Genomic DNA, 16967 nt, shown 5'->3' with positions numbered 1-16967 from the left:
ATGGGGACCTAAAATGTTCATTTATTCTATTTGTGACCCATGTCACATGCCTTTTTAGAAATATAGGGTCCCAAACAAAAATGATAATTTTCCCGAAATTTTTACTAAAATTTGACAAGAAAATTGATTATTTAAAAAAATCAGTTTTAACTATTATTTAGTTAAGATTTTAATACAGTATGAAGTTGAACACATGCAGTGACTATAAAAGTAAACTCTAAGTCAAAGTTTAAAAATTCTTGCCTTATTGGTGGCTTCAAAGGCCAGTACATAATGAACACACCAACAAATGTTATAAAATTTTGGAGTAATCAAATTATAACGCAAATAAACAAAAGTTGTAGTAATGTAATCTTTCCAAAACTTTGCATACAAAAAGACATACATTTTATGTCTCATTTACAAGTTAAACAAGTAGGGGTCACATATCAAAAATTGAGATAAAGCATGAAATGAGCTAATTTTAGGCCAAAATTGGAATTAAATTTTTCGTAACTTCTATGAAATATAAGCTAAATATGCCAAAATATATCTACAGAAATATCGAAATATTGTTTTTAATATGTTTTTTAGAACATCATGAGTATATCGCAATACACAAACTATCTAAAAGTTTGGTCTGCGCTGAAAATTAGGAAGCTAAAGTAACAGTACTCTAAAACTAGTGAGTTATGAAAATTGTTCATTTCCCTCTTGAAAACCTTCCGCCACAAAATATAGTCCCTGAAAACTCTGTAAAAATGTAATTTTTTAACAACAATTTTATTCAAAAGGGTGTTTTGGCATTGTAAAATAAAGATATACTACTAGAATTAATATGTGATGCAGAATTTTCAGACTAGAAGTGACCCAAAATGACTACCCAAAACCTAAGGAGCGAACTTCTTTCAAGATTTATGTGGTCATGTTGTGGATTTTGTATTCACTGCCACCCGGTAAATCCCCAATTTACAACATGACAAATGCGCTACGAGATATTCTTGTCTTTTGCAGCCACAGTCAGTTGTTTGCGACGATACAGGGTAGTAGGTTACTCGTAAATAATTAAGATATCATAATGTTATTTCTTAGCGCAATTTTTTTTGCGAATATGTGACCTTCCAATATTTTTTAAGCTTGATTTTTGTTTACGAAATTTTAATCATCCAAAACTTTTTATTAGTACTCATTTCTATTTTATAAATCAATTTTAATTTCAAAATTGTCTTTTGAATAAGATAACAATGTGAAACAGATTAATTAATCTTTATCAGGATCATGTGTGGTCATGTAACAAAGTTTCCCCACAATACAGTAACATGGCTTTTACTGGAACAGTTGTGCCACCTGAAGTGACCACTGCAAACAACATGTTTTCCAATAATTGTAAGTATTTCAAATTAAACATTTTCTTTATCACAGTTATTTATTGTAGCAATATTCTCTTTATTTCAGCTTCAAGTGCTGTTATTCTCCCTACCATAATTGATTTCTAATTTGAAGTAGGTACTTACTTTTGAGCTCAGGACCATCAGATCCATTCGGTACAAAGGGAATTGGTGGTATCATAGCTTTGCCCACCCAAATGGTTTCCTTCTAAAAATCAACAAAAAATATAAATATCTTGATTTATTTCCTCGGATATGTTAAATATTTTGACTGTCGTTTAAATTATATGATCAATAGATTTGTTGCATTATAGGGACCAATAACAACATTTAAAAAACATCACAAGTCTAAAGCAATAATTGTGCTCTCTTGAATTGTCAGAATCAATGAGCTTTCTGACTCTGAGGCTCATCTCCTTGACCATTTACAATGGATGTACAAGAGAATCACCGTGGACCAAATAGGGATTTATAGGCGGACACATTAAACTAGCTCTGCAACTGTCTATTTAGTTAAGCATACCAACCAATCTCCATTTGTTTTCTTGTTTTGCTGGCATTGTAGCTGATTGGACGGCCTGGTCCGTGTGTTCGAAGCCGTGTGACGTAGGAATACAGAGTCGAACACGACTATATGATGGGGAGAACAGGACAGAGGAGCAGTATTGTAATCTACAGTATTGTCCTGGTACGCCATATACTATGGTTATTTACATGTATAGTAGGACACCATGATGAAATTATAAGTTTTTATTTTGCTTAATTATACTTTCATGTTAAATACTGAAATCTGATTGGTTTAGACGCAGTTGGTAATCCGTTCTATTACCCTCTGCGTTAGCAACACACTTGGCAATGGGTAACACAACGAATTGTTACATGCGCGTAAATTATACGCGTACGGATCGCCGTAGAATTCACTTTATTTCTGTAAAAATGCAGTAAAATTTTCTTTAAAAATAAGACATTCAGTATAATAAAATAAATAGTGCCTGTTAGGGAGGGTAACTGTTGAAATTGACACCCCTCGAAAACCATTGTCAACCTCCGCTTCGCGTCGGTTGATAATGGTTTTCTCGGGGTGCCAATTTCAACAGTTACCCTCCCAAACAAGCAATATTTATATATTATTATACTTTCATGTTAAATACTGAAATCTGATTGGTTTGGACGCATTAGGTAATCCCTTCTATTACCCTTAGCGTTAGCAACACACTTGACGACGGGTAACACAACGAATTGTTACATGCGCGTAAATTATGCGAGTACGGTTGGCCGTAGAATACACTTCATTTCTATATAAAAGCAGTAAAATTTTCTTTAAAATAAGACATTCAGTATAATAAAATGAATAGTGCCTGTTTGGGAGGGTAACTGTTGAAATTGACACCCCAAGAAAGCCATTGTCAACCAACACGAAGCGGAGGTTGACAATGGTTTTCGAGGGGTGTCAATTTCAACAGTTACCCTCCCAAACAGGCACTATTTATATATTGTTATACTTTCATGTTAAATACTGAAATCTGATTGGTTAAGACGCAGTTAATAATACTTTCTATTACCCTGAGCGTTAGCAACGCACTTAGCAACGGGTAACATTAAAAAATGTTACATGCGCGAAAATTATGCGCGTACGGTTTGCTGTAGAATTCACGTTATTCCAAAATAAAAGCAGTAAAATTTTCTTAAAATTAAGACATTCAATATAACAAAATAAATAGTGCCTGTTTGGGAGGATAACAGTTGAAATTGACACCCCTCGAAAACCATTGTCAACCTCCGCTTCGCGTCGGTTGACAATGGTTTTCTCGGGGTGTCAATTTCAACTGTTACCCTCCCAAACAGGCACTATTTATATAATGTTGTTTGTGTATATTGGTTTGCTTTGTAATGGTTATTTGCTACTTATGTTTAGTCGACATTAATTAATTTATTGATCGTGTTTTACTTTGCCATTTAGTTTTTCAAATAGATATATGCACCTACCCCTCTTGAGATGCTTTGCAGGATATCGTATATAAGACTTTGAAATAACATCACTGTTATAATTGCACGATTCTCTCATTGCAGACAAGAGCGTTTCTTGCTATGGTGGGCGATTTTCATGCACCCAGTTTGGTGGCTATGCCGATTGTATAGACGGTCAGTGTGTTTGTACATTGGGTCGTGCCTACTATGGCTCAACAACATCCTACAAAGAGTATTACAACTCACAGAACTGTTTCCGTAAGTAGATTTGTGTTGTTTTTCGAGCTCATTCTCTTACATCTAAAATTTTTACTACAGGATTATGTTTACTCAGGGTTTGCGATTTGAAAAAAAAGGTCTTTACAAAGTTCAATAACTGAAGTAAAATAGTGTTTTTAAAATCCACAAAAATGATTAGGTATACGCAAATATCGATACTGATATCTTTGTTTGTTTATTTGAAAAAGGTATGCCATGTTAAAGAAAGATTTATATTGAAACAGGAAATCTGAACTAACCTTAATTTCATTTTTTTTTTCAATTCTAAAAGTGTTTTTATATAAATATAATAAAAAAGTTAAGTGTTTTGTCGTAACATTTTACATACATTGTATTTTAATGTTGTATATTTTCAGATTAGTTGTTGATCCGCAATAGGAATTTTTTTAGAAATCAACTAAATCAGTTTCAGAAATCATATTTCAAAAATTTGATCATCGATCTTGAACAATTTAAGTTCCAACAAAATACAAACAATAGAAGTAGTGTTATAAACAATCAGTGGTTTTGTACTTCTATAAGTCAGTTTTCGTTGTATTTGATCAATGATTAAATTGCCCTCCAAAAAAGCGGCATTTGAATTTATTAGGCTGTATAGTACAAAACTGATTGGCAGTGTTATCACAGACAAAGACATTGAAAAATGTAGATATTTATTTAGATAATTTAAAGCTACAACAGCTACAATGGTAACCGTCACATAAATAGAAAATTGATTTTTATACCCCCGCAAACGAAGTTTAGGGGGGTATATTGGTTTCACCCTGTCCGTCTGTCCGTCTGTCTGTCCGTCCGTCTGTCCGTCTGTCTGTAGACGCAACTTTGTCCCCCCTATAGAATTTTTTATTACTGCATGGAACAGTTTGAAAATTTGTACATATGTTGAAAACCATCTGAAGATGTGCACCTGCAATTTTTTTTAAGATCAGACAAGATTTAATGATTTTATGACAGTTTTCATTTTCCTTATTCTATATATTGTACACTAATGTTGAAAAGTAAGGGAGGTAATCCTTACAGATTTTATTAATTAATTAATAGAAAACACTCTAAAATATATTTATATAAATACATCCAGGTGGAGTTTTTTGTCTTTATGTCTTAATTAATAAAAAAAAAATATTTTTTATAAGTATTCTATCAATTGACAATGCAAAGTTTTTGTTTGTCAATGATAAATTCTTAGGAGCTAATGAGAACATCAAAGACAAGTGTGGCTGAATTCATTTGTCCCAAGGGAGCCATTATCTGAGCCATGGTTCAGATGGAGCATGTGTTTAGGGGAAATTGATAATCTGTAAAATGGGTGATGGTTTTGGGGCTATTTTAAAACTGTTTCATGTAAACCAAAAGGTATATCATTATAAGGAAATAAATAATATAATTATTAATAAAGAAGTTAAACTATTTTTAGAGGTTGTTTAAATTTATTTGTCAAGTAATTTGATGAAGTGACCCTATTGGGCATTAATTTAAATGAAATTCAAAATTACTGATATGATTGTAGTGTTTTGGCAATTTTAAAATTGTTTGTAATATTAAATTTTCTTTTTTACATATTTTTACATAGTATGGGAGTTATGGTAATGTTTTGGGAGTTTATTAAATTTAACAAGCTCATCAAAGAAAATCATAGTCCTATGGGATCAATTTTCTGATATGGAGTTCAATTGTGCCATAGGAGAAAGTGAGGAAAATTTGAAACAACTAATTGCATCTGTCAAGACTCTTATTAGAAAGATATTGAAAGTTTTATCAACAGATGAGCATTGCTTGGCTACCGGTATTTCTATTCACTGCAAAGGGAGGGGTTATTGTCATTTTGTTGGTTTTTCTTTAAATCAATTAAATTAAAAAATTATATCATCAAATACATACATTTGTAAGTGTATTACTGTTATAGATATGTATTTACAGTGAAATTCTGACAATTTTGATTTTAATTTTTCTTTGTTAACTATTTTTTTTTTTTTACATTTCTAAATATTTTTTTTATATGTGTTCCAAACCTTAATTATTATTCAATTCAATTATTTGTCCCATTTGAAATTAGCCTAGCGGGGGTATTAGTCCCATTAGGACAGTTCTAGTTTTTCTGTGTAACATTTTAATCGAACAAAATTATGATTTACGTTTTGTTTTTACCCATTTTCATAGATAATTCATTAAATGAATCATAAAATAAATGTCATTATGAACATTTGAAGTTTCATTCCGGATAGAAAGGTACAGTAGCTTGCATTGCAGAAAATATTTACATATAAAGGAAAAGCATTTTATTGTTTGATATTTTGGAACCAATGGAGGCGGTATGTGGAAGTAGCTACATTTTTTAAAGCGCTAAGCATAGCTCAGCGCTTTATTGTCGTTAGACTTCTATTTCCGGTGCAAGGAATAACTGCCCTCTATGAGCAGAAATATACATCATTTAAACTGGTAAGAGGTAAAGGGAACCAGTTATCTGGGTGACGGAAATGGCCGAGTAGATACGATTGGTTTGAGGGGCTTACCTACATCAGCACGGGATGCTACGCAGTGGTGAAAAAATATAGTGCGTATTCAGAAGCTAAAATATAGAAAAATTAAATCGATTCTTTGCAAGAAAATGTCAAAAACTGTGATAAATTACTGTTCAAAAGGTATAATTTGTGATTTTAACATATCTTTTTTCAGGCAAGTATCCATATACAAGTCGTGTTCAGCTTTAATTCACATCATCTTAAGAAAGTAACATATATTTAAAGAAATCTGGCCTTCGATACTTTAAATTGATATTCATTAAACATAAACCAAAATTTCAATAAGGCTCATTTCCGCCTATGCTTGCACAGAGTAAATTTTCTTAGAACCAAGCTAGGTTAGCGCTTTTCAGTACTTTCAGTACTTTGATTTTCAATCTGGCATCAGTTCGTGATTTGGGTGTTGCTCAAATTTTTTATTGATCACGAAATAATTCCCCACACTGACAGAATTCACAATGTAAACATTCGTCATATAAGTACTTTAATAAACGTCGTAACTACGTGTATATTTGTAAATACACTTGACATGCACTGCTAAAATTAATACATGTATTGTGTTTGAAGGTAGTTTTAAAATGTTAAAGATCTGCTTAAAGGGGCATGGTCACGATTTTGGACAAGAATTATTCTTCTGATTTTATTTTTTACAATGCACCAGAAAGGCATTTTTAATAGGTAATCGAAATTTGAGTGTCATTTGTTGAGTTATAAGCGAGTTACAAAGTTTGAAATTCTTCGCTATGTAAACAAAGCGTTTGTTTACATTTTGAACGTTGAAGTGAAAAATTCCAGTTTTAAACCTAAAATGAATGTATTAAACGTTAGGAACTGTTTATCTATGCTTAAAACAAATAAAAAGATTTTTTACTGATATATTGAACCTTTGTAAACAAAAACAGGGCACGAGCCTTGTTTACATGACAGAGAATTGCGAGCTCTGTATTTTGCTTATAACTCTACGAATGACTCAAATTTTATATGATCATTAGAAATGCATTTCTAAAGCATTGTAAATAATGAAAACGTAAAAATAGAATTTGACCAAAATCGTGACAATGCCGCTTTAACTAATTCTTACCTGGACAAATTGATTTACTTGATTCGGTTAGGTTAGTAGTTGTGTAATTTGCTGGGCTGTATTATATAAACGAGAATTCAATTGTAATTGTAACAATTGTAAGATTAACGCTCTAGATTTACTCGCATTGGTATCTTCATTGCAAACTTCCGCCAGAGTTCGTTTCACGGTTGTACCAAACCAAGTGCGGAGACGCAGAAGAGTATGTGTAGTTTGAACTTCACTGCGATAAATGATGAAGTAGCTAAATAGTCATGATATCCTAATTTCATGATCGGTACTTTTTAAAGCATATTACGGAAGATTGGCAGTTTTGACAAACTAATATAAAGACAAATTACAATTTCATTTTAGCTGAAGTGGGAAACTGCATAATTCGAGAGAACCCGCCATTTGCACTTGCAAAAGTGGAAACTTTAAATTTCGGCTACAAGTTGCGCAGCTGTGTCACGAACGATAACCCAAACTATGAAGTCCATGTGATTGGAGTTTATGAAAGAAATTCGTATGACGTAATTATACGTCCAAGAGGAGAAACTGACAAACCTATAATCCTGGTGCTGTTATCTTACCATATCGTGACATGGAATATTGACACAAGCGTGCCCATTGATTCCATAGTGTACTCCGTGAGTTGCTTGTAATATCTATAACTCGTATAGTCATCCGTTACGTCACGTTTTGAAATATTGAGTTGATATTATTTAATCACCGTCCTTTTTTTATTTCCAAACACTGTCAATTCAATTCAATTTTATTTATTTATTTTTTTTAAATGAAAGACCACCAAGTTACATTAAGATGGTACTTGTATACGGGGTTATTTTCGACCCGGGTAATTTTTTCCCCTCTGCAAGCAGTTTCGCCTCGTCTTGAATGCGCTCAGACACAGTTGTGTTTTGAAACATTGGAATTCGCCGAGATTTAAAATCGCCCGCTGACAAGAAGGGTGAAAGGGGCAAATATTTCCCTGTATACAGTATATTGGTATTATAACAAATATATATATAATTATAAGTATTGCCTTGAAGATACATTGTCTTTGTAGATATTTCGATCTGACACATATCAACCAGTAGTTGTACTTGAGAAGTCAAAATGTGGCTCTGCAAAAATCATCAGGTTTAACGATCTCCGATATACGACCGGGTCGGACACAGGGGGAGGAAATACGCCAAAAATACTTTTGACTTTGGCGAATTTCTATGGTCCCGTGACGTCATTTAACGGAGTGTACACCTTGTATAGTCCTGCCACCATACGTTTAGAGGTCGGAGGGAACCCTCTGTTGTTGAAAACAAATACTGAATTTAAGGTAATGAATTAGATTCCATATTTCTTCTATAGTTTAAATTCAACTTTAAACACATTTTAGGGAAAAAAGGATACAAATAAAATGTGTATGAATAAAACAATGCGACGGACGACGACAATTTGTATGACTATTCCAAATCCATGTGCCTTGTTATATACGTATTTATAAAATAGGCAAAATAAAGATTGATTAATAGGAGAAAATTCGAGCGTTCTTATATAGTAAACTGGATGGAAAGAGCACAGGGTCTTAAGCTAAACACTGAGATGTGAATTCTAAGTAACTAACATTTATTTCTTGGGTAATAATTTAATTCTGGTTGTAACGCGCTTTCTGATTGGCTAAAAAAATTATTTTATATCGTATAAAGAATGTTGCCTACGTTATAGTAAGACTAACGTCAAAAACGAATCAATACGCCTGACGTTACGTTTGAATTTTGTACAATTTTACGTCATTTTAAAGGTCAAATGACCGTTTTTATCTACAATGAAGAGTAAAAAAATCAAATTATAAGCAACGAATTCAATATTTATTACTTTTATGCCATATAAAATGGTTTGAAACAGTTTACGCTTTTTTATAAATCGCTTTGCGGTTTATAAAGCGTAAACTGCCCCAAACCATTTTATATCGTATAAAACAAATAAATATTGAATTCATTCCTTAAGAAATTTGTCCTCTCAACTATCCATTGCGATTTCTTGAGGAGCAATGAAAATATATCACACTTTAAAGCAATATGAGCTGGAATTTTCACGTTGAAATTGTTTTTAGCTCACCTGAACCGAAGGTTCAAGTGAGCTTTTCTGATCACCCGTTGTCCGTCGTCCGTCCGTCCGTCCGTCCGTCTGTCTGTCCGTCCGTCTGTAAACTTTTCACATTTTCAACTTCTTCTCAAAAACCACTGGGCCTAATTTAACCAAATTTGGTACAAAGCATCCTTATGGAAAGGGGATTATAAATTGTTAAAATAAAGGGCACAGCCCTTTTCAAAAGGGAGATAATTGCGAAACAGTAAGTATAGGGTGCATGTCTTTAAAAATCTTCTTCTCAAGAACCACTGCACCAGAAATGCCAATATTTACACAAAAGCTTGTATATATAGTGAAGATTCTAAATTGTAAAAATTGTGACCCTCAGACTAAAACTGGGGCCCCAGGCGGGGTTCAAAGTTTAACATAGAAATACATAGGAAAATGTTTAAAAAATCTTCTTCTCAAGAACCACTGCACCAGAAATGCCAATATTTACACAAAAGCTTGTATATATAGTGAAGATTCTAAATTGTAAAAGTTGTGACCCTCAGACCAAAACTGGGGCCCCAGGCGGGGTTCAAAGTTTAACATAGAAATACATAGGAAAATGTTTAAAAAATCTTCTTCTCAAGAACCAGTTCACCAGAAATGCCAATATTTACACAAAAGCTTGTATATATAGTGAAGATTCTAAATTGTTAAAATCGTGACCCTCGGACCAAAACTGGGGCCCCAGGTGGGGTTCAAAGTTTAACATAGAACTACATATGGAAAATGTTTAAAAAATCTTCTTCTCAAGAACCACTGCACCAGAAATGCCAATATTTACACAAAAAACTTGTATATATAGTGAAGATTCTAAATTGTAAAAATCGTGACCCTCGGACCAAAACTGGGGCCCCAGGCGGGGTTCAAAGTTTAACATAGAAATGCATAGGAAAATGTTTAAAAAATCTTCTTCTCAAGAACCACTGCACCAGAAATGCCAATATTTACACAAAAAGCTTGTATATATAGTGAAGATTCTAAATTGTAAAAATCGTGACCCTCGGACCGAAACTGGGGCCCCAGGCGGGGTTCAAAGTTTAACATAGAAATACATAGGAAAATGTTTAAAAAATCTTCTTCTCAAGAACCAGTTCACCAGAAATGCCAATATTTACACAAAAGCTTGTATATATAGTGAAGATTCTAAATTGTAAAAATCGTGACCCTCAGACCAAAACTGGGGCCCCAGGCGGGGTTCAAAGTTTAACATAGAAATACATAGGAAAATGTTTAAAAAATCTTCTTCTCAAGAACCAGTTCACCAGAAATGCCAATATTTACACAAAAGCTTGTATATATAGTGAAGATTCTAAATTGTAAAAATCGTGACCCTCGGACCAAAACTGGGGCCCCAGGTGGGGTTCATAGTTTAACATAGAAATACATAGGAAAATGTTTTAAAAATCTTCTTCTCAAGAACCACTGCTCCAGAAATGCCAATATTTACACAAAAGCTTGAATGTATAATGAAGATTCTAAATTGTAAAAATCGCGACCCTCAGACCAAAACTGGGGCCCCAGGCGGGGTTCAAAGTTTAACATAGAACTACATATGAAAAATGTTTAAAAATTTTCTTCTCAAGAACCACTTCACCAAAAATGCCAATACATACACAAAAGGTTGTATATATAGTGAAGATTGTAAAAATCGTGACCCCCGAACAAAAATTGGGGCCCCAGTAGGGGTTTAGATTTTAACATATATAGGAAAATGTTTTAAAATCTTCTTCTCAAGAACTATAGTGCAACTGTTTTGGATATTACTATGCATACATGTACATCCTTAAATAATGTAGATTCAAAAAATTGTAACTCCCGGACAATTGATGGGCACTAAGAGGGGTTCAAAATTTAAACATTTTAAAAAGCATAAAGGAAAAGTTTCAAAAAGTTCTTCTCAAGAACTACAATGTTTTAGTTTGTGGAATTTCTATGCATGCATCCTTCGCTTATGTAGATTCCTAATTGGTAAAATCGTGACCCCAGACCAATACTGGGGCCCCAAGATGGGGTCAAAGTTTATTATAGAAATATAAAGGTAACATGTTAAAAAATCTTCTTCTCGAGAACTACAATGCTTCAATTTGTGAGATTACTATCATGCATACAACCTTGGATAATGAAGGTTCGACAGTTTTAAAATAGTGACCCTTGGACTAATACTAGGGACCCAAGATGGGTTTAAAGTTAAATGTAGAAGTACCGGTATATATGGAAAATGTTTAAAAATCTTCTTTTCGAGAACTACAATGCATCAATTTGTCAGATAACTACGTAAGCACCCTCAAATAGTGTAGATTCGAAATTAAAAAAGCCGTGACCTCAATCTTATACTGGGGCCCCAAGAGGTGTTCAAAGTTTAAATTAGCATAGAAATATAGAGGGAAAATGTTGAAAAATCTTTTTCTAGGGAACTATAATGCTTCAGCTTGTGAGATAACTATGCAAGCATCCTTAAATAATGTAGATTCCAAATAATTAAAACTTTAGCACTGGACTAATACTGTGGCCCCAAGAGGGGTTCAAAGTTTAACATAGAAAGATATATTGAAAATGTTTTTAAAAAGTTTTTCTCGAGAACTATAATGCTACAGTTTGTGAGATTACTTTGCAAGGATCCTCAAATTGTGTAAACTCTAATGTAGTGGAACCAAGAGTTATCTTTCTTGATGTTCTGTATAGTCTGAGAGTTATTCCTCTTGAAGTGGAACTCTTCTCTTCTTTTTCAGGTTGTGTACGTGCGGTCCCACCGCAGTGCTACACATTTTAATTCCTATGTTACTATTTATGTTGTTCAAGCCAACCATAAACCTCGGACCATAACTGGGTCCCCAGAAAGGGGTTCAATGTTTAAAATAGAAAAAGCATATGCTACGAAATGTAATGTTACAAGGAACTGCTGTTCAGGTGAGCGATGTGGCCCATGGGCCTCTTGTTTACAAAAATGTTATTTTCTTCTAAAATGACAAAAATATCATGGTTTTTTAATATTTGTAAGCCATATTTTTGTGGAAAAGGCCTTAATTGGAGCAAAATTGAATTACTGTCGTCCTGTACAAAAATTGATATGCTATATATTCCTTTAAAAAGAAATCTTCCTTTTGACAAAAATCAATGTTGTTTTCAAATCCAATTTATCATAAAAGTTTAAGTTACATGCAGACTTATCGTACTAGCAGGTTTTTGCAGCAAAATAAAATTCTAAAAAATACAGTTCATATTGCTTTAAGTATTAGATAAAATTCTAACGCATAAGCTATTCGACATTCCTTTGAAATTTCAGAAGGCTCGATGGTCAACAAATTGACCATTAAATCTATCTCAAATTTCAAAAATCACCTGTTTAGCTATACAAACAATTATTTAGTAAAGAACATTTCATTTGTAACAACTTCAGAATTTGAATGTTTATTACAGCTTTATTAAGAGATCCTTTTAGGTCAGACAATACGTTCCTCAATTTTATATAACTTTTTTCAGGAATTTGTTATTGATTTACTACTACTTTGACAAGCTTTCTTGCAAAAAAAATTAGGATACCTTACCAGGAATTTGTGTGAGATACTAGAGTATGCAATTTCCTTTTATAATCTTATTGAAATTAGAAATTTATCTCCAATTGTAGAAGAGCACAGGAAGTGGCAAACAATATTGGTTAAAATCAGATACTCTTTATTCCGAGGTTTGACCTTAATGAGGTTGGCACCTGAAATAATAGTTATGTCAATCATCCGAAAACCATTTTGATATAAAGATGGGGACCTAAAATGTTCATTTATTCTATTTGTGACCCATGTCACATGCCTTTATGGAAATATAGGGTCCCAAACAAAAATGATAATTTTCCCGAAATTTTTACTAAAATTTGACAAGAAAATTGATTATTTAAAAAAATCAGTTTTAACTATTATTTAGTTAAGATTTTTATACAGTATGAAGTTGAACACATGCAGTGACTATAAAAGTAAACTCTAAGTCAAAGTTTAAAAATTCTTGCCTTATTGGTGGCTTCAAAGGCCAGTACATGATGAACACACCAACAAATGTTATAAAATTTTGGAGTAATCAAATTATAACGCAAATAAACAAAAGTTGTAGTAATGTAATCTTTCCAAAACTTTGCATACAAAAAGACATACATTTTATATCTCATTTACAAGTTAAACAAGTAGGGGTCACATATCAAAAATTGAGATAAAGCATGAAATGAGCTAATTTTAGGCCAAAATTGGAATTAAATTTTTCGTAACTTCTATGAAATATAAGCTAAATATGCCAAAATATATCTACAGAAATATCGAAATATTGTTTTAATATGTTTTTTAGAACATCATGAGTATATCGCAATACACAAACTATCTAAAAGTTTTGTCTGCGCTGAAAATTAGGAAGCTAAAGTAACAGTACTCTAAAACTAGTGAGTTATGAAAACTGTTCATTTCCCTCTTGAAAACCTTCCGCAACAAAATATAGCCACCGAAAACTCTGTAAAAATGTAATTTTTTAACAACAATTTTATTCAAAAGGGTGTTTTGGCATTGTAAAATAAAGATATACTACTAGAATTAATATGTGATGCAGAATTTTCAGACAAGAAGTGACCCAAAATGACTACCCAAAACCTAAGGAGCGAACTTCTTTCAAGATTTATGTGGTCATGTTGTGGATTTTGTATTCACTGCCACCCGGTAAATCCCCAATTTACAACATGACAAATGCGCTACGAGATATTCTTGTCTTTTGCTGCCACAGTCAGTTGTTTTCGACGATACATGGGTAGTAGGTTACTCGTAAATAATTAAGATATCATAATGTTATTTCTTAGCGCAATTTTTTTTACGAATATGTGACCTTCCAATATTTTTTAAGCTTGATTTTTGTTTACGAAATTTTAATCATCCAAAACTTTTTATTAATACTCATTTCTATTTTATAAATCAATTTTAATTTCAAAATTGTCTTTTGAATAAGATAACAATGTGAAACAGATTAATTAATCTTTATCAGGATCATGTGTGGTCATGTAACAAAGTTTCCCCACAATACAGTAACATGGCTTTTACTGGAACAGTTGTGCCACCTGAAGTGACCACTGCAAACAACATGTTTTCCAATAATTGTAAGTATTTCAAATTAAACATTTTCTTTATCACAGTTATTTATTGTAGCAATATTCTCTTTATTTCAGCTTCAAGTGCTGTTATTCTCCCTACCATAATTGATTTCTAATTTGAAGTAGGTACTTACTTTTGAGCTCAGGACCATCAGATCCATTCGGTACAAAGGGAATTGGTGGTATCATAGCTTTGCCCACCCAAATGGTTTTTTTTTCTAGAAATCAACAAAAAATATAAATATCTTGATTTATTTCCTCGGATATGTTAAATATTTTGACTGTCGTTTAAATTATATGATCAATAGATTTGTTGCATTATAGGGACCAATAACAACATTTAAAAAACATCACAAGTTTAAAGCAATAATTGTGCTCTCTTGAATTGTCAGAATCAATGAGCTTTCTGACTCTGAGGCTCATCTCCTTGACCATTTACAATGGATGTACAAGAGACTCACCCTGGACCAAATAGGGATTTATAGGCGGACACATTAAACTTAGGCTAGCTCTGCAACTGTCTATTTAGTTAAGCATACCAACCAATCTCCATTTGTTTTCTTGTTTTGCTGGCATTGTAGCTGATTGGACGGCCTGGTCTGCGTGTTCGAAGCCGTGTGACGTAGGAATACAGAGTCGAACACGACTATATGACGGGGAGAGCAGGACAGAGGAGCAGTATTGTAATCTACAGTATTGTCCTGGTACGCCATATACTATGGTTATTTACATGTATAGTAAGACACCATGATGAAATTATCAGTTTTTATTTTGCTTAATTATACTTTCATGTTAAATACTGAAATCTGATTGGTTTAGACGCAGTTGGTAATCCGTTCTATTACCCTCTGCGTTAGCAACACACTTGGCAATGGGTAACACAACGAATTGTTACATGCGCGTAAATTAAACGGGTACGGTTGGCCGTAGAATTCACTTTATTTCTGTAAAAATGCAGTAAAATTTTCTTAAAAAGTAAGACATTCAGTATAATAAAATAAATAGTGCCTGTTAGGGAGGGTAACTGTTGAAATTGAAACCTCTCGAAAACCATTGTCAACCTCCGCTTCGCGTCGGTTGATAATGGTTTTCTCGGGGTGCCAATTTCAACAGTAACCCTCCCAAACAGGCACTATTTATATATTATTATACTTTCATGTTAAATACTGAAATCTGATTGGTTTGGACGCATTAGGTAATCCGTTCTATTACCCTCAGCGTTAGCAACACACTTGACGACGGGTAACACAACGAATTGTTACATGCGCGTAAATTATGCGAGTACGGTTGGCCGTAGAATACACTTCATTTCTATATAAAAGCAGTAAAATTTTCTTTAAAAATAAGACATTCAGTATAATAAAATGAATAGTGCCTGTTTGGGAGGGTAACTGTTGAAATTGACACCCCTCGAAAACCATTGTCAACCTCCGCTTCGCGTCGGTTGACAATGGCTTTCTTGGGGTGTCAATTTCAACAGTTACCCTCCCAAACAGGCACTATTTATATAATGTTGTTTGTGTATATTGGTTTGCTTTGTAATGGTTATTTGCTACTTATGTTTAGTCGACATTAATTAATTTATTGATCGTGTTTTACTTTGCCATTTAGTTTTTCAAATAGATATATGCACCTACCCCTCTTGAGATGCTTTGCAGGATATCGTATATAAGACTTTGAAATAACATCACTGTTATAATTGCACGATTCTCTCATTGCAGACAAAGGCGTTTCTTGCTATGGTGGGCGATTTTCATGCACCCAGTTTGGTGGCTATGCCGATTGTATAGACGGTCAGTGTGTTTGTACATTGGGTCGTGCCTACTATGGCTCAACAACATCCTACAGAGAGTATTACAACTCACAGAACTGTTTCCGTAAGTAGATTTGTGTTGTTTTTCGAGCTCATTCTCTTACATCTAAAATATTTACTACAGGATTATGTTTACTCAGGGTTTGCGATTTGAAAAAAAGGTCTTTACAAAGTTCAATAACTGAAGTAAAATAGTGTTTTTAAAATCCACAAAAATGATTAGGTATACGCAAATATCGATACTGATATCTTTGTTTGTTTATTTGAAAAAGGTATGCCATGTTAAAGAAAGATTTATATTGAAACAGGAAATCTGAACTAACCTTAATTTCATTTTCTTTTTTTTTCAATTCTAAAAGTGTTTTTATATAAATATAATAAAAAAGTTAAGTCTTTTAAGTGTTTTGTCGTAACATTTTACATACATTGTATTTTAATGTTGTATATTTTCAGATTAGTTGTTGATCCGCAATAGGAATTTTTTTAGAAATCAACTAAATCAGTTTCAGATATCATATTTCAAAAATTTGATCATCGATCTTGAACAATTTAAGTTCCAACAAAATACAAACAATAGAAGTAGTGTTATAAACAATCAGTGGTTTTGTGCTTCTATAAGTCAGTTTTTGTTGTATTTGATCAATGATTAAATTGCCCTCCAAAAAAAGCGGCATTTGAATTTATTAGGCTGTATAGTACAAAACTG

At 33.0% G+C, this 16967-nt stretch overlaps 1 protein-coding gene across 2 annotated transcripts in view; it reads left to right on the top strand.

Moving 5' to 3' along the window:
• LOC109617207 (uncharacterized) overlaps positions 1-16967 on the top strand; it is a 46068-nt gene that overhangs the window by 24493 nt on the left and 4608 nt on the right. For both annotated transcript variants that reach the window (XM_034445446.2, XM_034445448.2), the window contains exons 6-13: positions 1254-1365; positions 1933-2055; positions 3438-3593; positions 7569-7843; positions 8263-8529; positions 14343-14454; positions 15030-15152; positions 16170-16325. In XM_034445446.2, coding sequence (XP_034301337.2) covers positions 1254-1365; positions 1933-2055; positions 3438-3593; positions 7569-7843; positions 8263-8529; positions 14343-14454; positions 15030-15152; positions 16170-16325 — 1324 coding nt within the window. The remainder of the gene's footprint in view (positions 1-1253; positions 1366-1932; positions 2056-3437; positions 3594-7568; positions 7844-8262; positions 8530-14342; positions 14455-15029; positions 15153-16169; positions 16326-16967) is intronic.

This window comes from Magallana gigas, chromosome 2 (assembly GCF_963853765.1).
Source record: "Magallana gigas chromosome 2, xbMagGiga1.1, whole genome shotgun sequence".
NCBI classification, from domain to species: Eukaryota; Metazoa; Mollusca; class Bivalvia; order Ostreida; family Ostreidae; genus Magallana; species Magallana gigas.
The sequence above is the reverse complement of the archived record's forward strand: the minus strand, read 5'-3'. Positions and strand labels throughout refer to the sequence as shown.